Source organism: Pelodiscus sinensis, chromosome 24 (genome assembly GCF_049634645.1).
Source record: "Pelodiscus sinensis isolate JC-2024 chromosome 24, ASM4963464v1, whole genome shotgun sequence".
In the NCBI taxonomy this organism is placed as follows: Eukaryota; Metazoa; Chordata; order Testudines; family Trionychidae; genus Pelodiscus; species Pelodiscus sinensis.
Window position 1 is genome coordinate 17789669 of NC_134734.1, and position 24945 is coordinate 17814613.

Sequence of the window (24945 nt, forward strand, 5' to 3'; positions counted from 1 at the left end):
CACGATCATCAAACGTTTATTAGAGAGAGATGGGTGGGGAGGACGTTGTATTCCAGGAAGGACCCAATGCTGCGCAGACCCGCCTGAGAGAGGCTTGTGTACTGTTTCCTTTTTAATAAAATATTAACAAATAAATACTCAGGAAAAGCCGCAACTACAGCGAGAGGAGAGAGAGAAAGCACAAGACCCTACAGGGGAAGAGGAATGCATCTCAGGTAGATAACAAGGTTTTTTTCCTACGAGAATATGAAAAAATATTCTGTATAAAATAAAACCAAAGCCAGTTAAAAAGAAAGCCCTTTCTACTTTTCATCTTGAAACTTTCAACTGTTTTTGTCCAGAAGGATGTGATGGGGGAGGGGAGGGGAGTGTCAGAAGGGTGAATTACCCCGTCCACAAGCCTATGCATAAAATCACACATCATGTTGATTACAAACCCCAGCTTTCCAAAGGACCAGTTTATATGAACCAAGTCAATGAAGAACAAGTCCCTTCCCTTCTGATAGCTGGGAATCGCTTTGCAGTAGTTTGCAGGACAACAAGAACGCAATAACGACGGTGCTTGAAGGGGCGTAAGACCAGCCAAAAATGTTTTTTTAAATTAATGGAGACTGCCTATCTCCTAGATCCAGAAGGGAAGATCATCAAGCCCAGTCCCCTGCCTTCACAGCAGGATCAAGTACCATCCTTGACAAATTTTTCCCCCAAATGGCCTCACAAGGATTGAACTCATAAGCTGTATTTAGCAGGCCAATGCTCAAACCACAAAGCTATCCCTCTGTTTAATTGAACAGGGCCATGAAGGGGGCTCACTTTAAGTACTGTCTTACCAAAGCTGCTGCTCCCAGGTTAAGAAAGATGCCACATGCAAGTTTTTTTAGGTCTTTTTCAGATGGAGGTGCCTTACACTACACTGAAACGTATGCACCATCCCTAGAGTCAAGGGTATGTCTAGACTGCAGGAGGCATAAGGGATCTGTCAAAAAAGGCTTTCTTTCTCGACAGATCTCCCTCTAGACTGCTGCTTTTTGGCCGACAAAGAGCTGTCAGCAAAAACAGTGGCCATTTTTATGCAAATTAGGCACAGGATATTTAAATCCCCACTTCATTTGCAATGTTGACCTGCCTACTCTGCATGCAGTCTAGACATTGGAGATGTTCTATTTTACAAACTATTCCATTTTATGGATTCCTCAATCTCAAATTAGTTTATTAACTAGAGCATAAGTTCCCAAACTGGGGGGGCATGAAGAAATTCCAGGGGGGCGCGAGGCGACCCAGCCTCCCTCCCCCCCCCCATCAAGTTTTGCTGCCCTGTTCAGTTCCTTTTTCCCTTTTTTTGCTCAACAAGTTTTGCTGCTATTGGGGGGAGGGTGTGAGGGTTTTTCAAAAATCAAAAAGGAGGGAGTCCTGCATTTTGCTTCAAAAAGGAGGGAGTGATACCAAAAAGTCTGGGAACCACTGTACCTCTGTCACATGAAAAAAATATGAAATGAATGATTTTTTCCTAAAAATTGACCATTTAAAAAAAAAGACCATTTCTTGACAGCAGCAAACAAAAACCCACCCTTTTTGTTCTCAAACTGTTAACCAGGTGTAGCAGAGGGCCTGCTAAAATCACAGGCGGCCCTGCTGTCATGTGCCTCTGAAGACAAGCCTGGCTCAAAGGCAATGCACCCATTCCCACGCCACTGCTCCATTTTGCATGGCGTTTCGGTGGCGCATTTAAAACAATACACGATCACTGAAATGCACCCATGGGGACGTTTCCCGCCCGCTGTGCATGTAGGCATTTTAATGCCGTGGACCTGGTCATGGACAGAAGAAATGTGAGGTGTTACTGAAAACTGATTATTTTAATGAAAACCTCAAAGTTGTCTCTGTTAATAGTTTTCACAGGGAAAAATAAAACCCATCCCATGTAGCTCCTGGTACCAATCAGTGTAAATTGGTCACAGGGGGAACTTAACCCAGGAACCTGAGAATTTAAGGGAGCTGTTCAGGGTGGGTTACACGGGGCTTTGTGCACGGGGGTGAATTCCACCCGGAGGTGGGGGGAGATGAAAGTCAGTTCTCCTTTTGCCCACTGTTCAAGTACATTCCGAGCACGTCACTTACAGCCCAGGAAACTGTGGATCCTGCCCTCGTTTAGAAAGATCTCTGGCCTCTGTGGCAGGTGGCTGCTACACTGTTCGTCCCACGGGAGCCACAATTTTTGTCTACATGGGAAAGTTGCCCCCTGCCTGAGGACGCTCTTATTCCGGCTAGAGAGCATCCACAAAGGGGTTTGCGCCAGGTGAAATTCTCCCTTCTAGTTAAGCCTGTGCAACTGTCAGAGGATCTCCCCGGATGGTGTGCAGCTGGCGGGGGGGGGAGGGCTCTCCACCAGCCCTGCTCCGGAGAATGAGGAATCAGGCGTGCGACCAGAGAGCACTGCACTACAGAGTGCCACGCCGTACATCTGGGAGAACCCAGGGAGCAGAGCACAGTGAAGAGCAACCCCGTGGCTGCTCTAACTTACATCAAGCGCTGGGGAAAGCACTGGAACAGGAGGAGGGCAAAGCTACATTACCCCGTCCCCTCCCCAGCCCTCTGCCAAGTGCAGGGACTGAATAACTCCAAATCAGGCCTTGGGAACAACGCTGCCAGACATGCCCCTGCATGTCAGAACTGCCGAACATTTTGGCAGCTGTTGGATAAATCCATGGGCGGAGGGAACGCCAATGGATTTCAAGGCATTTGCGGCCCTCCTTGTCTTAACCTGGCTCAGCTCATGCAGAACTTGCAAATCAGGACCCTCCGCCCAGCAAATCCCAGGCTGCCAAGTCACAGCTTGATCCCCGTGACTTCAGGGGAACGCTGGGTCTGCTCGGGCACACAAGCCTGATCCAAAGCTGGCGGCACGTTGGCTTTGGCTCAGGGCCATCTCCCAGCAGAGCACAGACGGGCATTCTCCAGAACCCTCTGAGAACTGGCTACGTGAGGGGGTCCTTCCCCAGCCGGGGGCAGACGAGGCAACCCCCCCATCGCAGGGAGTTACAGCTTCATTAGCATCACCTGTGCCTGAGGTGGAGGCGGATACACTGTGCCCCTCAGTCACCTGCTTGGACAAGAGGCTAGGAGGAGTCCGCATTGTTCTGTGGGTGGCCTTAAGCCATCGGCGCATGGACAACGAGAGTCTGTAATAGGGGCAGGCAGGAGGTGAGGGAAGGAGATCGGCTGATAGCGGAATGGGAAGTGGAGCAGCGCCGCTGGTCTGCATCATGTAAACGGGGTATTCTGGAGTCCGGCGGAGTGGTTACAAAGGTCGGCGGAGAGGCTGAATTCGGCAAGCGGGGCAGGGCCAGGAGTACCAGCTGCTGCCTGGCGAGCGGATCACTCCCTGACGTAGATCCTTGTGCAGACCACGTCGTCGGCTGTCATGGTCTGGAAGAGCAAGAAGGGGAATGGATGAGGGGAGCAGACACCAGAGAGGACGGTTTAGTGCTGGGTCCCAGAGGGTCCAGCCCAGACCCCCTCTTCCAGCCACACACCAATCCCTCTGACTCAGGCCAGCTAAGCAAAGCGGGATTTGGGTGCAAAGTCCACCGTTTTTGCAGAGGGTGCGGGCTTGCCAGACTAGTGTCCTAGGAATCCAACACCATCCCATGGGCCCAACTAGCCAACTGACCCCAGGAAACAGGCAGCCCCCTGGTTCAAGTGCATCGGCTCAGTGTTACGCCCTGCCCTGTTGTTCCCACAGCAGACTCGCAGGCAGAATCTCAGCACCCCATGGGCCAGACCCTCGAAGGATTTTAGGCTCCTAATGTCCACTGAAGGCAACGGGAGCTGGGTGCTTAAAAATCTGTCACGCCAGCTGGGAGATCTGTCTGGACTCCTGCACGGCTAATTGCTGGCCCCCACACCAGCATGGGCCCGGCAAAGCCACGACGCACGGCGCTTTGCAGCAGCGCTGCGGCGTATCCCGCTCCGAAGCAGCCGGGCTCCCTCCTGCCGGGGCGCTGCTGGTCTGTACTGGGAAGGTGAAGCGCCGTGGCTTCGCAAATGGCTGGAACCGGGGCAAATTGCCGCCACAGGTCAAGCTGTGAGTGGCTCTTGTTTGCTCTCCTGAGGGCGGGTGTGAACAAACCCACCCTGCCCTGTCACCTCTACACCTCAGGCAGCTATTTACACCAGTGCCAGCTGGGAGCTGCGGGTGTAAACGACTGCACGAGGGGCAAAGTACTGGAATCAGGCCCCGCCCCTCGCCCAAAGTCCTGTCCCAGCATGCCCTGGGCTGAGCGCGACCCCTGGGGTAGAGTCTCTGAGGGGGAAGCTGCTGGAAAGCCCTGGTGGTTTGCAATGTAAACAGGACCCTCTCCCAGTAAAACCAGTTTCACTGGGCCACCTCCTTCCCAGAATGCTTTGCTTCAAACGATGCGGTACCCTGGCCACTCTCTTGAGGCACTAGGGAATCCCTGCCCAGATTTTCCCAGAATGCACCTGGCAGGCAGCCGCCCCACACACATGGGGTGGCTCATAGTTGCGGCCATCTGGCCCCTGCTTAGAAGCTGGTTACAAAACACCATTGCCGCTGGAGTGTAGACAGGGGCATCCGCTCCGTGGGCAGCCCTTGCGTTCCCTCCCAGCGGGCGCGTAGCAACCCTGCGCCAGAAAGCAAAGAGGAGTCAGGGCCACGGGGCGTGGGGTTAACCCTTGGCATGCCGGGGCCAGCCTACCAGAATGAGCTCTCCGTCATTGGTCATTTCCCTGGACCAGCTGGTCTTGGGCCCTTCCCCTTTCAGCAGCCTTTGTTCGCATACCATTTTGTTCTCACTTTCCCATTTGGCCAGGCTCTGGAAGGCAGAAAGGAAGGAAGGAGGAGATCAGTGCAGCCCCCAGAGAGAGGCGTTTTCAATAACAAAGCCCCCGCCATCAGGCAGGGCTCGTCCATCATGCGCTAGGCGGGCCCAGCCCCTGACAAGAGGGAGGCAGGCAATTTGTTCCACACTCCAGTGCGGCCTGACTGTTGCCTGAGCTCATCCATCATTGGGAAGGATGCTGGGAAGTGCAATGCCGAACAGCAAGGAAGAAAGCAGCCCCCACCCCTGGCGGGGGAAGGGGATAGACTGCTAGCTGCAGTGGTGTGTGTGTGTGTGTGTGTGTGTGTGTGTGTGTGTGTGTGTGTGTGTGTGTGAGTGACAGTGAACAACTGCAGTCCAGAGTGTGTGTATGTGTTTCCCATAATGAGATGGAATCCAGGTGTGTGTGCGTGTGTGTGTGTGTGTGTGTGTGACAGTGAACAACTGCAGGCCAGAGTGTGTGTATGTGTGTCCCATACTGAGATGGAATCCAGGTGTGTGTGTGTGTGTGTGTGTGTGCGCAAGTGAGTGAGTGACAGTGAACAACTGCAGTCCAGAGTGTGTGTATGTGTTTCCCATACTGAGATGGAATCCAGGTGTGTGTGTGTGTGTGTGTGTGTGTGTGTGAGTGACAGTGAACAACTGCAGTCCAGAGTGTGTGTATGTGTGTCCCATAATGAGATGGAGTCCAGGTGTGTGTGTGTGTGTGTGTGTGTGTGTGTGTGTGTGTGTGAGTGACAGTGAACAACTGCAGTCCAGAGTGTGTGTATGTGTTTCCCATAATGAGATGGAATCCAGGTGTGTGTGTGTGTGTGTGTGTGTGTGTGTGTGTGTGTGTGTGTGTGTGTGTGTGTGACAGTGAACAACTGCAGTCCAGAGTGTGTGTATGTGTGTCCCATAATGAGATGGAATCCAGGGGTGGGTGTGTGTGTGTGTGTGTGTGTGTGTGTGTGTGTGTGTGTGTGAGTGACAGTGAACAACTGCAGTCCAGAGTGTGTGTATGTGTTTCCCATAATGAGATGGAATCCAGGTGTGTGTGTGTGTGTGTGAGAGTGACAGTGAACAACTGCAGTCCAGAGTGTGTGTATGTGTGTCCCATAATGAGATGGAGTCCAGGTGCGTGTGGTGTCACACTAAGTGACTGCAATCCAGAGAGACAGAGAGTGTGCAACAGTGCGCTGCAGTCCAGACGTATGTGTCTGACGTTTGTTCCGTGTGTGCGTGTCTGCAACACACCAAGCTGCAGACTGGCAGTGTCGCACAGCATGAGCTGCAGTTCAGGGGTCGGTATATGTCAGACTGAGTAAGCTGCCCCTTTAAGGCTATGTCTACACTGCGGCGCTATTTTGGAATACTGGAGGTATCCCAGAATAACTATTCCGCATCTTAGAGCACGTCCATTATATCGAAATATAACGGGCTCGCTGTTCTGACGTCCCTGTAAACCTCATTGCACGAGGGTTAAGCGTCATTTCGGAATAGTGCCTTATTTCGAAATAAGTGCTGTATAGACAGCACCAAATTTCAAAATAAGCTATTTCGAAATTACCTCAAAATAAGCGACACAATTTGTATAGCGTAAATTGCGTCGCTTATTTCGAGGTCATGGTGCTGTGTAGACATAGGCATAAACCAAGAGCAGGTAGCATGGAGTGAGGGGGGAGAGGAGGTTATGTGACAAAATTCTCCCTGGACCTCATGGCAGGGCAGCCACCGGCAAAGGTCAGCCGTCCCAGGGAAAGAAGCCGAGCCAGGACACTGTGGGGAACACCAGGAACCCAACAATAGGCCGGATAGATGAGGAGAACAGTAAACACCCTTTGTTTTTGTCCTGGCATGGAGCGCAGGGGCCGTGCAGGGTTACAACGGGGCCGGGGGGAGAGGCTGTGGCGGGGGGGCGGAGAGGGCAGACAAATACCAGCTGGCATCGGGCCAGGCTCTGTAGAGTCTCTCCTGCATCTATTAAGGAGGAAAGTCTGCTCTGGTATTTATTTGCGTGGAGCTAGGAAGATAATGGGACAGGACACCTTGCATTGGGGCTTCTGCAGCATCAGCTTATGACCCGTCGTGCTCCCGGGCAGCGCTTTTATCCTCCACCGGGACACTATCTTGTGATACGTCATCCTAACCACGGATCCCTACGCCACTTCCACGGATACCCAAGGGACTATTTTACCCATCTTCTCTAGGGGCACGGCTAGACACCCTCTTTTTTCGGAAAAAGCTACGCAAAATGTGCTCCGCATTTTGTGTAGCTTTTTCCAATTATTTTGTCAGAAGAGGCTTTTCTGACATTTGGCCCATCTAGACTGGGCCAAATGTCGGAATAAAACCCTCTTTCGGAAGCCCCCTTATTGCTAGTGGAATGAGGAATACAGGGGCTTCCGAAAGAGCACGCTGGCTCTTCCGCAAATAAAAGCAGAGGCGCAAATGCGTTCCATAGATATGGAACAGTTTTTAAAACTGTGGGCTACGTCTAGACTGGCATGATTTTCCAGAAATGCTTTTAACGGAAAAGTTTTTCGTTAAAAGCATTTTCGGAAAATCGCGTCTACATTGGCAGGACGCTTTTCTGCAAAAGCACTTTTTACGGAAAAGCGTCCATGGCCAATCTAGACGCGCTTTTCCGCAAAAAAGCCCCGATCGCATTTTTGCGATCCGGGCTTTTTTGCGGAAAACAAATCTGAGCTGTCTACACTGGCCCTTTTGTGCAAAAGTTTTGTGCAAAAAGACTTTTGCCCGAACGGGAGCAGCACAGTATTTCCGCAAGAACACTGACAATCTTACATGAGATCGTCAGTGCTTTTGCGGAAATTCAAGCGGCCAGTGTAGACAGCTGGCAAGTTTTTCCGGAAAAGCGGCTGCTTTTCCAGAAAAAGTGGCCAGTCTAGTCACAGCTGTGTAGTCTAGACGTACCCTAGCAGAAGTGAAGGCTGAGCAGTGGTAGAGGATGTGGTCATTATGGGACAGACTCGGCCCTGCTGCTGACGAGATGGGCTGCCATCTTTAGGGTTGCCAGATGGTTTCAGAAAAAATACCAACAACAACAACAAAAACACCAGGAAAAGTTTGTTGAAAAGTTTGTTGAGAAACCAAAAAAAAGAAAAAAAAGACACTGTGGCCCCTTTAAATACCACGTGAGGCTTTTCGGCCCTAACAGGCTGCCATCTTGCCTCCCTGCGCCAAGTCAGACAGCCCTATGGAACCCAGTAAGCACTAGGGTTGCCAGGCTGCCTCCGGTATTGAGCCGAACAGCCTGGGATTTTCACCTCCTGGCTGGGAAAAAAAATCAGAAAGTACCGGACATTTTAGGTGTCCGTTTTTTTCTGCATTTTTTAACCAGACAGGAGGCGAAAATACCGAACTGTCCGGTTCAATACCGGACACCTGGCAACCCTAGCCATCTTGCGACTCAGTGCTCCACCCCCGCCTCTCCAGGGTGTATCTGCCCCACCGGCAGGATTACCAGAGGGACTATTTTCTCTCACCCCATTAGCAGAAGCAAAACCGTAACAAAGACTGAGCCACAGAGAAAAATGTGACGCTCGTGCTACCAGCTCAGGCCTGAGCTTCCCTGACTTCTCTCCACCTTCCTCCCAAATAAAACAAACAGGGCTGAACTCCAAAATGCCTGAAGCAGCTCGCCCTACCTTGCAGGGGCGCCCATCCACAGTCTGCTCCTCAAACTCTTCCCCGATCTTGAAGTTGATCTCGGTGGTGCGCACCGTCGTGAAGGTCTTGATATAGAAGGTCTCGCCGTCTTGCTTGATCTCCACGGCCGGCTTGGAGGCTGCAGCCACCGCGATCTTCCTCAGCATCACATTGACACCTGCCAACGAGACGCCGTCAGGCCACCTCGGGGAGAGTTTTGGGAGGAAAGAGGAACAAGGCGCCCGTTGGGAGATTGGGGGTGGGACTCCCATTTTCACAGCCCTCAGGATGCTGGGGATAAACTGGGCTAGGGGATAAAGCACCAGCATAGGACTCAGGAGATCAACGTTCAGTATCCCAGTGCTGCCACCAGCTAACATTCTGCCACTCTGTGCCTCAGTTTTCCTCTATGTAAAAATAAGAATGATAATGCTTCTTTGTCTGGTCAGACAGAACTCCTCAGGACAGGTGCTGCCTTTGTGCAGTGCCTGGTATCAGTATTCCCTGTATGCTGGGCGCTGGTGCGGCCACTCAAGTGCCACCCAGCTGATTAGCAGAGCGCTGGGGTTTTGTTTCTACAGGTGGTGCACATTCCCTCATGCCTCGGTGCACAGAGAACAATTTATTCTGCAGCTGGATGGAAAAGATAAGAGGGAGCATCGCCCGGCATGATGGGGCCTTGGTATCACTTGGGGCTTCTAGGAGCCATGGTTATACAAATTGTTAGGGGGCCAGAACTCACATGTACTAAAGTGTGTGGGTTAAATCCTTCCCCTAGGTGAGAAAGGGCAGCCTGAGCTTTAGAGACCCAGTTGAGATCCCAGATAAGCCCCCACGTGGATTTGAACCTGGGACCTCTGTATAGGAGCCTCTACCCTTTGAGCTAAAAGACAGCTGGAGACAGATAGGAGAATGTGCAGCAGAGGGTTTAGGACACACTGTTGAGCAGTTCCAAAACTCTCCAGTAGGGGGCAGTGGTAACCCCCCCCCCCCAATAGCAGCTTTGTTACAGGAAAAAACCTGAGAAAAGGTGGCAATGTGGGGGAAACAATGTGGCAGGAGACAGAATTCTTGTAGCCCCTGTTACTTAATCGGCGCAAGAGCCAGAGTGGGGGAAACACGAGAAGCCTCCCAGCCTGACAAAGACAACAAGGGGGAGCCAGTCCTAGACAAAGGGATGTCATCTTCCTTTGAGGACAGCGCTACAGGAGAATGAGGCCTTTGTTAGCCTGCCGGGCAGAGCTGGTGGTGGGAACTCGCGCAGCTTGCGGGACGTGGGAGAACATTTACCACCCCCTTGCTTAGATCTGGGCAGATAAAGAGGGATTCCCTACTCCTGTCTAGACAGGTAAAGAAGGAACCTTTCCTCCTACCCCATACAGACAAGTAGGGACTGATCCCTGGCTCAGGCTCCCGCATTTCCCAGACTTAAAGAGGGAAGATAAATGTCGGGAAACATTCAATCATGTCCCACCACATGGCAGGGCTAAGGTTTTTTGGTGCTGACCAGGACTTAGGATAAGTGATGTCGCCCCCACAGCTGTGTAAACACCATGGAGTCACACCTGCTTTGCACAGGATAGGCAGTGTGGCCTAGTGAGCCGCACGTGGGCCTGTGACACAGCAGAGCTGGATTCTGGGCGTGACACTGAGCCGGTAAGTCCCCGCTCTGTGCCTCAGTTTCCCCATGTGTAAAAGCGAGGTAATGGAACTAACCCCCTTTGTGAAATGCTTTGAGATCGCCAAACACTAAGAGCGAGGGGATGTCGTTATAGCATCAAGCCATCTGACCCTCTCTAGCCGCAGGGATGTTTCGTTGGCGTGAACTCAGCTCAGAGGTTAAGTGACTCTCCCAGGCGCATAGCAGGGAAGTAACGATCTCTCCCGCAGGGAATGTTTTATTGTTTCTGAAAAGGCTGTTTTGAAACCTGACGTTGTTCCAACTTCTAGCGCTGCCAATTCTGCCTTTATTTTATTTTGGGGCTCCTCAATTGCTTGATGCCAACAGAGATGGCTGTGATTTTATTAAGGGTGTGGTGAGGGTTCAGCTTCTTATAAAAATTGCTTCATGATGTGAAGTCACAAAAATAACAATTCTGGCATATGACAGAGCATCTTTTATCCGGCATGAACTCAGGGTAATGGATATACTTGGATTGCTTCACTCGCCAGTGTGCTGGGGCAATGTCTGGGGGAGGGAACATGACAGCTGTTGCACAGCATGCAGCAGTGTGACCTAGGGGTCACTCAACTAGCACGGAAATGCAGCCACTTCTGGGGTGGGCCATGACCAAGCTTTAACAGCGCACAGCAACACCACGCTGCACAGCCATTGAGTGGAAAGTAAAATATGCCATACCGGCAAAATTCCAGGGGGAATTTTAGGGCCACCTGGACAGCCACTGGGCCTGGCATTTGACAACAAAGTTTGTGAAAAGAGCTGTATAGAAGATACTCAGTAGCCAGAAGCTGTATGGGACTTGTTTTACATTGCACCATGGAACCTGTAGTAGCACAGCGCCCCCTAGCATTAAGCTGGGGCATTGACACACAAAGAAGCACGCCCCCTACTGAATCACCCACCCTGCTCCCTGCAGCACAGCGCCCCCTAGTGCCTCTACGCTCACTGACGACGAAGACACACCCGAGAGCTCAGACTAAGATGGAGAACAAAGAGCTTTCTAGACATTAATCCTTTTTGCCTTGTGAGGGAGGGAAATGGTGCCATCCCCATTTTATAGAGGGGGGAAACAGAGGCAGCAAGTGGTCAAGGCCCAGATTTTCAGAAGCCTCCTCTTACACTGAGCGCTGGGCCTGAAGCACACGGGGCCAGACTCTGGGAGGTATATGGAGTGACAGGTGTTGTGCAACCTGGATAAAACCAGCGTCTAACCTTGGGCGCCCTACAAGAAAAGGGACTGATTCTTGGGGCTCACCCAGATGAGCCCGGGGACAGCTGGTGCCAATGAAGAGCTGACCCAGCCCCCAAGACGGGCCAGGAGATGCTCTTTGGAAAATGCAGCCCGGTCGCATTGAGACCCAATCACCAGTTTTTTCCAATGAAGATTCTGAACTGGCCCTGCTCATTAGGGCTTAACCATCATACGATCCACCAGCAAACAGGGTTTGAGGCAGGAGCTTTGATATCCCGAGATCCAAGCTCCAGGCATTCCCCTCCTGAGTCCTCCACTCCAGTCCCCTCGTCTCACACCATGTTGATCTGTCATTCCCCTGGGTTCCTGCCATATTGCAACAGACTCTTTACATGCCCTGGGCTTGCCTATACTAGGGATGGAAATGGGTAACCAGTTAACCAGTTACCCGGTAGGCAATCTTACCGGGTGATGCTTACCAGTAACCAGTTAACCAGAGCCCAACCCAGCCAAGCAGCCCCCTCGGCACGGGCGGTTAACCAGTCAAACATATTGTTTAACTGGTTAACATTTTAAATGGGATTTAACAGCCCTCGTCTATACAGGGAAATTGACCGTCCTCCAAGCAATTTTTATTCCAGGATAATTTCTGCACTTTGGGAGTGAAGTAAACTAACCCAAATTAAGGCTAATTTTATCCTTAGAGAACCTGTAACCTGGTTTAAACATCCACCTTTAGTAAGCTTTATTTGCAGGGGGTCATTCATGGGGGTTATGTGGCATTTGGTAGGGCATTGCCCAGTCTCAAGATACTTGTAGCTCTTCTTAAATCCCCAGCCCCCGGAGTCCTGTGATAACATGAGACTTGGACCTGATCTACACTCCACGCTTAGGTCAACCTGTCTAGCCGGTAGTGCAGATGCAGATAGGACAATAGAAGAATGCTTCTGTCAACCTAGGCATGCTTGCTGAGGGAGGCAGGAAAACAGGAATTACACGTGTAGCTGCATGTTGCAGTGAAAAACCGGCTGTGTCCAGACTTCTCTCTGTGACACATGGCTACATGCCACTGGGAAGACTGAGACAGTGTAGAAAGGCTCCGACAGCTCCCTGCTGTATCTGGCTCTTTTTTGAACCCTGTTAAAGTCCTGGTCTTCCCGACATCCTCTGGGTCTCAGCCCCGTTCCTTGGGGGGAAGAGTCCTCGGGCCTGCTATGAACAGTCCCTCAGCAGATGGCTGGGGGCTTCCCAGGGCTGGGACCGGGGGCAAAGCCATGCAACTGATGCCTTTGCCCCTGTTATGACAGGGAGGAACCGAGACCCTGCGCTGCCCATGTGGCAACACAAAACCCACTTCACCGATGCACCAAAGAGGATCTGCACAAATGGAGAAGGGGGTGGGTGCGGGTGGGCTTTGGAATTTAGGATCTGCCCCTGGACACACAGCCTGCAGCTGGAGCCAGGGGATGACAGGACCAGATCCAACATCTCCGAGCGCAAAATGCTCGCTGCCCACACCAGCCACCCTGCTGCAGAAACTGGCCCCATTCCAGATGCCTTCAAGAGGCTGCGTTTCCCTTCGGGCTGGGGCAACCCACTGGGGAAGGCAACAGCTTCAGGGTACATTCCCTCGACCCCCATCTGGCTGACAGCTGGTCCTTTGTCACCCGGCATGGGGGGAGAGAGGTCTGATCTGACGGCCTGCTCCGGAGGGCGAGTCACTAGCAGCTCGGGGAAGTCAGGGTGAGGGAGGTGGAAGGGGCAGTGTGGGACACAGGATCATGGACACTGACAATGGAGAAGGGTTTGGAAAGGGTGATTGTCTCTCCCTCTGTCTCTTGGGTTAGGGGCAAGGGAGGGCAAGACAGAGCCAGATCCCCAGCAGGCGTAAATCAGAACAGCACCCGAGCAGTGAAGAACCAGGTTCCCATAAGCAGAAGGGCTTGAGACGCTGAGGGTTGTAAGCAGCCTGGAATATCCTCCACATTACTTTGCTGCCTGCATTGCTGGCAGCAGCTTGGGAAGCAAGGGGAGCAAGGAGCAATTAGAGTCCAATGAGGCGGGAGCTCTGACTTCTAATCCCCTCTCTGCCGCTGACTGACCATACGGCCTTGAGCCCATCACCTTCCCCCTCCCCGTGCCTCGATTTCCCCTCGGCCTTCTCTACTGCAACAGCAATGTTCCTCCCAAAATGTCGCAAGAGCCATGGAGGAAAACTTGTTATAGGTGGAACGAGAATGTCTCTCGGGTGATGACGACCGTACGCAGGCAAAGGAGAATGTCGTGTCATCTCCAAAAGAGTCAAATCAATGGGAAAACTGGAAGATCAGAACAAACCCAACTCTTCACACTCCCTCTCTGAAATCTACAAAGTTACCCTGCACAATGAGATCACCCCAGCACTGCAGTGCCCAGAAAGGGCAGGTTCCCAAGTCACAGCTAGACTCCAGGTTCACAACACCGCCCCTGGGGAGCATCAGCATTAGCAGGTGGTGTGCACCGTGTAAGATCACTGGGTACCAGACAGCCGTGCCAGGCTGCTGCCATAAAAACTGATCATGATTCCCCAATTGTGAGACTTATGAGAGCAGGATCAGGGCCCTGGGTTTCCCTGATGGAGCCTCGTGCTGCAGCAGCAAAAGGACCCCAGCTGCAAATTAGCCCCAGTGGGGCTCTGTTTGGGCACCAGCAGGAGTTTAAACTCTTCTCCATGACATGCTCTTGGGGCTCAGCTGATCCCAGGCTACACTTGCTGAATAAAGGAACAGTGAGACCTGGATCCCGGCAATCCGGCCAGCATGATGCTTGGGGATGGGTAAACACTTTATTATTGCTATTGCAGTCATGCCAAAGGGACCTCGGTCAAGAGAAGAGAGCCCATTGTGCCGGGCGCTGTGCAGACACACTGCAAGAGGCCCCTGCACCAAAGATTTTGCCATCGAAAGGCAAAAAACATTATCATACACAGCTCCCCCTCACACTTCTATGAAGCTCTCTATAAAGGAAGGCAGCATTATCTCCATTTTACAAATGGTGAAACTGAGGCATGGGGGGGTGACCCGCCCAGTGTGATCCAACAAGCTGGGGGTAGAAGAGGGAACAGAATACCGCACTTCTGAGTCCCAGCCCAGCTCTCCCCACTACGCCACACTGCTCTCAAGAGAAACCAGAGTAAGAGGAGGTTTAGTCTCATTTTACAGAGGAGGGAAACTGAGGCATGTGAGACTATAGTGACTTGATGAGGGTCACACAGGGAACCCAGCATAGGCATGGGATGTAGGGGTGTGGGACCTGCTGCAGCACCCCTCGTTGTGGGCATCCCAGCCTCATTCCCCTGCATTTCCCATGTTCCCGGCTACTGGCCCCATACCCCTGCTGCCCAGGGGCTTGGCTGCTCAGCCTGCTGTTCCCCCGGGGCTCCACTTTCAGCCCCGGGTCCCACTCAGCTGTTGGCTGAAGGGTCTTGGCTGCTGGCCCTGGCCCCACATGCAGGGTCACGCCCAGTTGCCGGGCCTGGGATCCTGGCTTCCAGCCCCATATGCCGGTCCCTGTTCTAAGGCGTGGTGAGGGGCACAGACACAGGTAGAGGGGGTGCAGCTCAGCTCCCTGGCTCCAAAAATTGTTCCTACGCCACTGAAATCCAGGGCAGGGCTGAAAACAGAACCCAGGTGTCCTGGGCTCAAAACTACAAGCCCATCAGAGACGTGACTCACACTCTACATTGACCGTGTGGGCTCAGCAGCGTGCCAACTATCTCTGAGCGGGGGAGGAGGGGAGGCCTCGCGTCCCACTGGTCTCTCCAGGGAAGAGACCATCAGTGGTGTGGGAAGCGGAGGGGGAGGTGACGGATTTCCCCAAAAGTTTCCAGGGTGACATTCACCTGTAGCCATTGTGCCAGGACCCCAGCCCTAAAGAGCTCGCCCTCTGAGCCAGGGATAGGCAGCCTTTTTTGGATGGGGGGCTGCTGACGCACAGAAAAATCAATCTGGGGCCACGCACAAGCGAGGAGCCAAAAAAACCCACAACCAAACCCTACATACACACCCTCACGGACAAGGCCCCCGGCTGAGGAGAAAGACACTCCCCACACATCAGGGGGCCTAGGTAGGGATGCCAGATGGTTTCAACAAAAAAGGACACACTTGACATGACATCACAATCGATGTGACATCTCATTTAGAAAAGACCCGACATTTCTATTGTCTCCATTTTTTCCCCGAACAGGAAAGCTCAAATACTGGAGTGTACGATTCAAAGCCGGACACCTGGCAACCCTACGCCCCGGCTAGTAGATTTTGTGTGTTCCAACCCCACCGTGGGACAGCCAGGGGGATGAAGCACCAGCGCAGGTTCCCCAATGCTGGGGGGGGATCCCCGAGCCACGGGGACCAGAGCCAAGCAAACCGGGGGCGGCTTCCGGCCCCCAGGCCTTAAGATCCCCACCCCTGTCTAAACAGACAAGTGAGCCACACAGGAGGGGGAAGTGAAGAACTCAATGCCCCGGTCTCCAGCCTGCCTGTGATCTCCAGGCTCCGGGACATTGGGGGGCTCACCAAACGGAGGCTGCCAGAGGGTGGAGCAGGCAGCTGTGCCCCCACTCGACCGATGCGCCACCCGCTTGGGCCTTGGCAAAGGACGCAGACGCGTTCCAACGCCACCAGGCAGAGGCAGCCATGCAGGTCTGAGAAATCTGCCCTCCCACTTCCTCGCGGGCGCTCCCTCGCCGGGGTCCTGGACGCAACGTTCTCCCTGAGGCTGCCGGATCCGGCTAGCGCTGCAGACAGAGCCACTGTCTTCACGGCTCCGCCATCCGCCGCGGGGGAGCCAGAAATCCCAACCCTGCAACAGCTCGATGGCTGTCTGGTTTGCTCACGGTCACGCGCCAGCTGCCACGAATCAGGCTAGCAAAGGTTCGGACAGGAAGCCTTGCTGTGCCGGGAACAGCTGCATTGTTCCTGGGCGAGGCAGAGGGCTCTCCCCGCGGACCTGCTAGCCTTTGAGTGCAGGAGGCCACAGTTCAGAAGCCTGGGTTTTCTCCTGACGTCCCAGGGGACAAGCCCCAGGCCTGAGCATTAGACACACACACAGACACTTGTTGGCATTCCCATCGCCACACAATACAGGCCTGTCTGGGAGCAACGCAGTGCCCTGGAAGCTGTCCCAGTCATTGTTTCCATTCCATTCAACGTATTGTGCGGTTAGGAGCTCACACACAGAGGGGCCAGGCAATGTAACATCAGGTGCTGAGCCCCACCGCCAGAGACACCCCTTTGTAGGGGGAGACACCAGGCAATTCTCACACCTCTTGGCAATGCCGCATGATCCACGATCGAGCCTGTGGAACTCATGGCCACAAGATACCGCCGAGCACTGTCCCTGTAAGGGGAGCGCTCGGGCTGGCACTCAAGAGAGAGTCAAGTGTCGCCCCGCTGATTAACAGAGTGTCCACATCTGGCAGCATGTGCTTCCATTGGTGGTGCACATCCACACATGCCTCAGTGCACAGAACAAATTTTATTCCACACATGGGTGGAAAAAAAATAGAAGGAACCCTGCTGCCGAGGCCAAGAGCTTAGCGCTATTCAGATGAGACACATCTCTGGGTAATGAGAACAGCCAGAGTTAGAAAGGGAAGGATTTAAAAGAGGAAGCCGGAGCTTAGACATAAATCCTCAGGCATCAGCGAGGGAAGTTTCTCTGTGCAGAAGTTATCGCAATCGTTTTTATTGCTGGCCATCGTAGATAGGACACTAGGCTAGATGGATGCTCTGGTTTCACCCAGCCTGGTCATTCCTGGGTGCCTCTCTCAGAAAGTTTCTCTCAAGATTAATCAATTTTAAAGCCAGAAGTGACCTTTACAGTCATCTAGTCTGACTCTCCCAGCACAGGGCAGAGGGGCCTGGGTTTCACCCCATCATTAGCTGCTTTCTCTCTTGCTCTGCGGCTGGACTGAACAGGTGACAGATCGGTGGAGGTGGGCTGCCTTCACATCTGGGGAAATTCAAGCCCAGATGTGCCATCCTAGTTTAATGATTTGCAGAAAGAACAGCGCCCCTTTGGGGAGGAGAAAGAGAATTTTTTTTTTTTTTAAACAGTGTGCCCAACCCATGGGAATTGACTCCCAGTATCAGGGGTTCTGCTTGAAGCCTCGGCTCCCGGAGACAGGTGACTCGGCTTTCATTTTAAAAGAAACGTGTAAACCTCTGGCGGGCGAAAGGAAGCATTCAAACGGAAAGGGAGCGTTCCCCTAAAAGCGGAGAAACCAGAAAGCAAAGATTATCAGCTTTTAAAAAAAAATCTCTCTAGTTTTGACATCCTTGCTCATGAGTTTCACACTCGTGGGGTAGCCCTGGGATGCTGTCGCACCCATCCCTCCACGCTGGGCCCCCAGATCAAACAAATGATTGTGACTTTCCAAAATTCTTGACCTTGTGTATTACACGTTGATCAGAATTAATCCCACATTTACCCCTTGCCTGCCTCTGAGACCCTCGGTGTTTTACTACACTAGGAAGCGAAACCGACTAACCGAGTTCAACTACCTAAGCTGAGCCAAACGCAAGAGGCGAAACAGCATGAGCCAGGGGAAACAAGGCCAATCTTTACATTTCATGGCTCATTATTTTGAGTGTCCCTTCCTCTTTACAGCTGCTTGGTCCCCCCACAAAACAGTAGGGGCCGGGAGAAATCAGCTTCGCTTCCTGCAGCTAGGATGCCAATGAAATCCCAGGCCTGATAAAAGTCGGGACCCCTGTTGGCTTTGTGGGAAAGCCCAAGATTTACTCTATCAGCTGGCAGATTTATTTTTCTGCAGAGGTTTCTCCAGCGTCTGGGAGTTTCAGCTTCGGAGACAGGGAAAGGGGGGGTTGGAAGGGGAGAGAACCAAGTGAAACATAAGTAAGTGATAATTATACTGAACTATTTGTTACATATCCTCTAACCTGGAAAATATTCTGCTCCGCTAGCTTCTCCAGTCACTAAGAAAGGGTCACGCGGAGGGGAGAGGGAGCAAGCTGGGGAAACGTGGGGCTCCTTCACCCCACTGCCTGAGGGTTTGGCTGGAACCTAGCTGGTCTGATCACTTGTGTATTTCGGGGCAGATCCTCCAAAAGGCCCATAAGTCTGCAGCTCGCATTGTTCTCCGTGGCGGGGGAAGGGCATTCCCCATTGTCCTCGGTGGTGGGGAGCGGGCCTCTCCATTGTTCTCCAACAGTGGAGGAGTAGGCCAGAAAAGGGGGATTTTTCCATTGTTCTCTAACGTTCTGCATTGTTCCCCAGCGGAAGCTCCCGCATGCCAAGTGCTGGGACATTGGACCCGAAAGGCTTGTTCCGACACCCGGGGCCATTTCATCTTCAAGGGGGTCGATCCTGTGGGAAGGCATTCGAGACCCACTTGCAGCACAAGGGGTACCCCACCTTTAAATTCCCAGGATCACACCAGGAGCCCAGATAGCCCTGAACAGCCTGGATCCCAGCTCCCACACAGCCACCCCCCATACAAATCTTTTTTTTTTTTGGTGGGAGGGGGGCCTGTCTCTTTAAGAACACTCCGCTCCCCCCTCCCTCAGTTCTCCCCACACCTTGCACAAGCAACACACTTGCAGCTGCCCCCACTTCAGTGCAAGAGGGTGGAGTGTGGCACGCCGGTGGCTGCCTACAGGAGATTATTCCATCACAAGGGGCGCTATGATCCAGTGGGCAGGAGCCCTGGGTGCCATTCCCCGCTCTGCCTCTGCCGCCTTCGGCAGCTCACTTCCTCGCTCAGTGCCTCGGTTTCCCCACCTGGGAATGGGACAGAATCCTCCTGAGCCACATTGGTAGATGGGTGTGTGGACGGGAGAGGGAGCTTGGGCTCAAAGCGGAGTCCAAGCCCAGCTTTATATACCGGAACAGTACGTCTACACGGCAATACAAAAAGCAAGTCCTGGAGCCCTGATCTGCTGACGCACGGTCACAGGGCTGGGACTGAGGAGCAGAAAGCTGCCATGCAGAGCTTCTGACTGGTGGCCATCTCCCTCCCGGTGTCCCGAGCCCCGGCCCCGGCCAGACCCTGAATGTCCACCCTGTCCCACGAGCCCAAACGACCAGCAGCCTTTTAGTGCAGTGTAGACGTACCCTTACAAGGGTGGGCGGTGTCCCATCCCCCATGCTAATGTGCTGGGTTCCTTAGTTGCCAGTGGCTAGAGCACACGGAGAGGTTTATTACTCTCTCTCTGAAGCCGGTTTTAAGTGAACAGACCGGGCGCCACCAGCAGAATCTTATGCCTTTGAGATCCAGAGCTCTCAGGTCCCACAGCCACATCCAATCCAACCAGCAGCATCAGCAGCACCTTCGCCTGGCCGGCAAAGACCCTCGCCAGAGGCCACCAGCTTCCTAGTGGAGGGGGCTCTTCAAAGAGCAGAAAAACACAGGGCCCCTGGAGGCTGCATTAACACAGCCCCTCTGGAACTCGTTTGCACTTTTCACCACCCACTCTGCAAAGGAGAGAAGCATCCTGAGACCCCCTGTAGAGACAGGGAAACTGAGGCAGGAACATGATTGACCTGCCAGTTCACTTGTAGAGGCACGACTAGCAACCGGGTCTCCCGCACACCAGTGCAGGGCGCTGTCCGCTACGTCAACTTGCCTTCACACAAGCAAGCAGAAGGTCTGTCAACACAGCCGGGGGCTGGTCCATGCCAGGCACCTCAGATTGTGGGGCTGTTTCACAGCTGGGATCAGGCTGGTGTGTGACTCTGGGACCCTGTGAGGTGGGAGGGTCCTGGCCTCAGCCTGGGCCCATGGATCTGCCCCACAGCTGCAAGCCAGAGTTGGCTGGTACTTCGCTGTGAAGACAGACCCAAAGGAAATGACCCAGCCAGGGCCGGTCCATGCTGGCAAGGCCAGTCCACAATGGTGCCCGGGGGAATGTATGGTTTGGTGCACCTGGTCCTTATGGGCATGGGGCCCCCCAGTTCCTCTGGCCCCCATGGGTACAGCACCCCCCCATTTCCCCTGACCCCGGTGGGGCCCCCTGGCCTGTGCCCCCTTTGCCCCTCATCTCTGCACAATGCTGCCTTCACCCCAACCCACCCCCAAATGCACAGCTCAGGATGGGGGGGCAAATGAGGTATCCCCCCTGAAATCCAGCCCCCAGCGCCCAGCAGCAGTGCACATCGTTGTGTCTTCCATCTTGTTTGCAAGAAAAAGCCAGGAGGGAGAGAGGACAAGCCCCCTCCTCCCTTTGCACCCCCCCCCCCTTTGCCCCATACTGCGCCAGGGCCAGGGCAGGACAGAACACCACAGGGGGAGGCTCCCGCTGGTTGCTCTGAGGTTAGTCCCAGCAAGACCTGCAGCAGCTCAGCAGGGCACACGCTGGCTCCCAAATTGCATCAAGCCAAGAGCTACAGCCAGTCCGTAAATACCCCAGCGGGTGGCAGGGCCAAGCAGTGCTCGGCCTGATGGGCAGGGAAGGAGGGATGCAATCGACGGGGGACACACGCCGCCAAGCGCAGAGGGCCCGGGGGCTCTGAACCTCCAGGCTCAGAGGGGCCAGGGACTCAGTCCTGGCACAGACTAAGCCCTGGTGGTGTGGGAAGCAGCATGGAGCAGCAATCTGAACAGAGAGGTGGGTACCAGATTCCTAAGTTCTTCTCCTGGCTCTGGGAAAGGACATAGAGCGGGCGGCGGGAGGACTACGTTTTCTTCCTGCCGTGGTTTCTGACGAGCAGCGTGGCCGTTAGGCGAGCTGCTGCCCCCACCCCACCATCTGGGCCTCGGTTTCCCCATCTGTAAAATAAGGATAACCCTACTCCGGTGCTGTTGTCAGGCAGGGGGAGACCCGTGGAGGAGAAGGGCTGAGCATTGTCAGTAATTCAAGCCGGTCTCACCACGTCTGTAATGGATTAGGGAGCCCTTTTTTGGTGTGGGTGTGTTTGGAGGAGGATTATAGATCATTATCGAAAGGGGTTTTCACGCTGGCTCCTGCTTGTTTGTTGCAGATGCTCTGCCTACCTGCCTGCCGCATGTGGCAGGGTGTCCCCGATCACACACACACACACACACACAGTCCCAGCAACCCTCCCCCACTCCCTGGGCGGGTGGGGAGGTTCGGTGGCCAGTGATGTGCAGGTCAGACCACAGGATCATGGTGGTCCCTTCTGAGCTTCAAGACTGAGTCTGGAACACCCAACAAGCAAGGGAGAGTATTGTCTATGGGGGCCAGGGGCGTGTGATGGGGGCAGCCCACTTCCCCCCTCCCATTCCCATGGAGCCCCCAGACTTTAGAGGGGCTTGGGGCAGAGCAACTGAATCTTCACAGAGATGACAAGGGGGCTAAAGAGCCATTCCAGACCCCAGCAGACCCCTGAATGCTGGATCCAGACCGGGCCACATGACCACCCCCTCCTTCCCTGTGGCTTCACAGGCTATTTTTACCCCACCCCACCCTGTAGAATTGAAGAACCAACTCCTTTTGCCTCACACCCTCCTCCAGGGAGTTGTGTTGTTTGATGGGGAAACTGAGGCACAGAGCCACAGCTCCCAAAGCACAGGCTGAGCTCCTCACAGAGCCCATCCTGCCTCTCTCCCTTGTGTGTGCTTCGCTCCCGCACACGTCACCCCACTCAGCTTTTTAATCCCTGCCTCTGAAGATATGTGGGGCTAGTTGGAAAGTCCCAGATCCCTCCCACCACAGCCCTGGCGGGATGCACCGGGCAGACAGGATCAGAGCTGAGGCTGCACTCCTGGGGCATCCTATGCCCAGGCCTGGCAGCAAACGGCCAGAGGGAACCTCCAGGCTCTGCCTCCCATGTGGGAGAATCCCGATTCAACTACCAGGGGCTCTGCTCTGCATCCCAACGGGAGGATCTGCAAAGCGGATCATAGCTACCACATCCAGGGTCAGTCCTAACCTAGCCATCTCCTGCTGCTTGTCAGCAAGGATCCACTGCCTTGTAGATCAGACAGGAGCGGGGGCTTGGTCGGGCAGGGAAGGGCACTGGCAAGGGAAGCAAAAGGACAGAACCAGGGAAAAGGGGGTGAAGCAAAAAGGGGGAAAATTCCCTGCTCCCATCAGGCAGCTTGGTCCCCCCTTCACTGGCTACTGCAGCCAATTCCTCCACTCATCCACCAGTGGGTTTTCAGGGGCCCCTCCTGATCCACACCAGTGGGTAGGGAGAATCAGGCTCAGCATAACCCAACAACAGGCGCCTTCTGCACCACCACGGGCCAGATCCTGAACTCCTTTGCTTCCCCCCTTCCCCAGTAAATTCAGAGCCGCTCCCCTAAAGTAATTCCAGATTGACACCATCCCGGGAGTGGAAAAATCCCGGGGAAGTAAACCACACTCTGTACGATCTCAGGGCTGGATTGCTGGCCTCAGTTTCCCCCCTCCCCCTGTAAATCCAGAGGCTGCAGGTATAGGCAGTGGATTTACCCCAATTAGGGTCAATCCGGAGCAATTTCACAAAGGGGCGGAACGGCTGGTGGCAACCCAACAGAGGTACTCCCGATCTGAGGCGCACCCGCCTCAGCCCGGAGGCATTCTACCGAGCTCAGCCGGCAGCGGAGTGACTCCGGATTCAGGCCGGCGCTCGGAAGCGGAGAAGGCGGCCCCGGCGGGTCAGTTTCAGGGCGCCCAAGGAGACAGCCGTGGGATGACTCAGGAGGCAAACCTCCCCCGATGATGCCGACGCCGGGGTCGTTTTAAGCAGCTGGCTTGTCCCACACTGAGTCATCGGCTATTTCTCAACCTCCCCCCGGCTCGAGCTGGCGCTCCCCAGGCCAGGAGGGATGGGGGGGGGGGGGAACAAAGCGCCCCCGACTCACCCAAAACTTTCAGCAGCTCCTCGAAATTCTCCGAGTGCTTCATCTTCCAGTTGCCGGAGAAGTTGGGCATCTCGGAGGGGAAGGAGGCAGAGCAGCCGAGAAAGGCACCACGCGGCTCCTAGCCCTGGCGAGTCACTTACTAGCCCCTGGCGCCTTCGCTCCCCCCGAGCCTCACGCCCCTTCCCTCTGGCTGGTTCGCCCGGCTTCCCAACCCGCATGCCCTGCGCTCCCTCTGCTGAGTGACTGGCCCTGCTCCCTCTGCTCTCCAGCGCTTTCTCCCTTTATGTGTCAGCTCCCTGGCTAGTCCCTCCCCCTGGCCTCGGGGAGGGGAGAAGTGTGTCTCCAGTCTCACCTGCCTGGGGGGGGGGGAGGGTAGCGACTGATCCCCCACCCCCCACCCAGAGGAGAAAAACCAGTGTGGGTGTCTTAAACAGCAGCCCAGCTGCCTGGTTTGCAAAGTCTCTGCCTTCCCAGCCACCCAGCAGTCAGGACTGTGTCTCCATTTTCACCCCAGGCCTGGGGCATGTGCTCCCATCCCGCCCCCATCTCCTTTCTGGGGCCAGATTCCATCGGTCACAGAGCTCCCCCACCCAGGAACAATTCCATGACCGCTGAAGGAGATAGTCTGGATTGAAATCCGTGGAAATGCGGGCGTGACGCCACCACTCTGACTGGGACAATGACTCCTCTGGCAACAGGGCAAAAGGAATGTGTTCGTGTGTTTGGCGGTGTCAATCCGGAGTCACTCCACTCGCATTGGGAGCTATTCCAGATTTAGGTCAATTTAACTGACAGCAGAATCTGGCCTGTAGGAAACAATCAGGACAGACCAGGAGGGCAGGATGAGATGGGATAATATCAGTACCTCATTCCTATAGCAAAGGTGCCACCGTCAATGTTCCGTTTAATCTTTTCCATCCGTGTGCAGAATAAATTTTGTTATGTGCACCGAGGCATGTGTCAATGTGCACCACTGTTAGAAAAACACCCAGTGATGGGCGCTCTGCTAATCAGCTGGGCAGCACTGGAATTTTTCCTGAGCGGCCATAGAAGTGCCCTGCTTTTAGGGAATGCTGGTCACCGTGTTAGTCTGTATCTGCAAAAACAACAAGGAGCTCCATGGTACCTCAAAGACTGACAGATTTATTAGGGCATCACCTCTGGTGGGGAACAACCCTCCTGACGAAGTGAGTTTTTGCCCAAGAAAGCTTACGCCCAAATAAATCTGTTAGCTTTTACGGTGCCACAGGGTTCCTCGTAGTTCCTATATAGCACTTCTCATCCAAGGGCTGAACAAAGAATCATTGTATTGGTAAGGAAACTGAGGCAAGAAGGAGGGGACTGGAAAGGACATGCCCAAGGCCACTCCAAAGATCAGTAGCAGAGCTGTGAATCGAACCCATTGTTTGTGACTCCCAGCAACAAGACTTTCCTTCTTAACTCTCTGACTCTGCTCAGCTCCTGAATCCAATTGGCTGATAGTTGCAAGGGTCTGAACCCAGAGAGGTTCTGACCAAGCCATACCCCCAGCCTGCCCCAGATCTGTGGGAGTATTAGGATCCAAGCCAAATCTCCCCACACATACACAGCCCCCAGACAAGGTGCTGCAAAAATCAATATGGAAGCTGGAGCCAGGTCTGGAAGTCCAGATCCACATTCCAAAACTCCCCAGAGTCCCAGGGGGGTTGGGTCCCAGGTTTTTTGGCTCTGATGCTTAAAACGATACAGGCCACCTGCAAAACCTGGGTTGGATTTAAAAAGCCATGACATG

The 24945-nt window shown here is 53.9% G+C and overlaps 1 protein-coding gene across 1 annotated transcript; it reads right to left on the minus strand.

Annotated features, from left to right (window-relative positions):
* Positions 1–23443, minus strand: CRABP2 (cellular retinoic acid binding protein 2). Its single transcript, XM_006113892.4, has 4 exons — positions 23175–23443; positions 8492–8670; positions 4719–4835; positions 1–3426 (listed from the first exon to the last, which is right to left on the minus strand). Exons 1-4 carry the CDS (start codon positions 23242–23244, stop codon positions 3376–3378), a joined length of 417 nt encoding a protein of 138 aa, XP_006113954.2. The 5' UTR covers positions 23245–23443; the 3' UTR covers positions 1–3375.
* Between the last annotated feature and the right edge of the window lie 1502 nt (positions 23444–24945).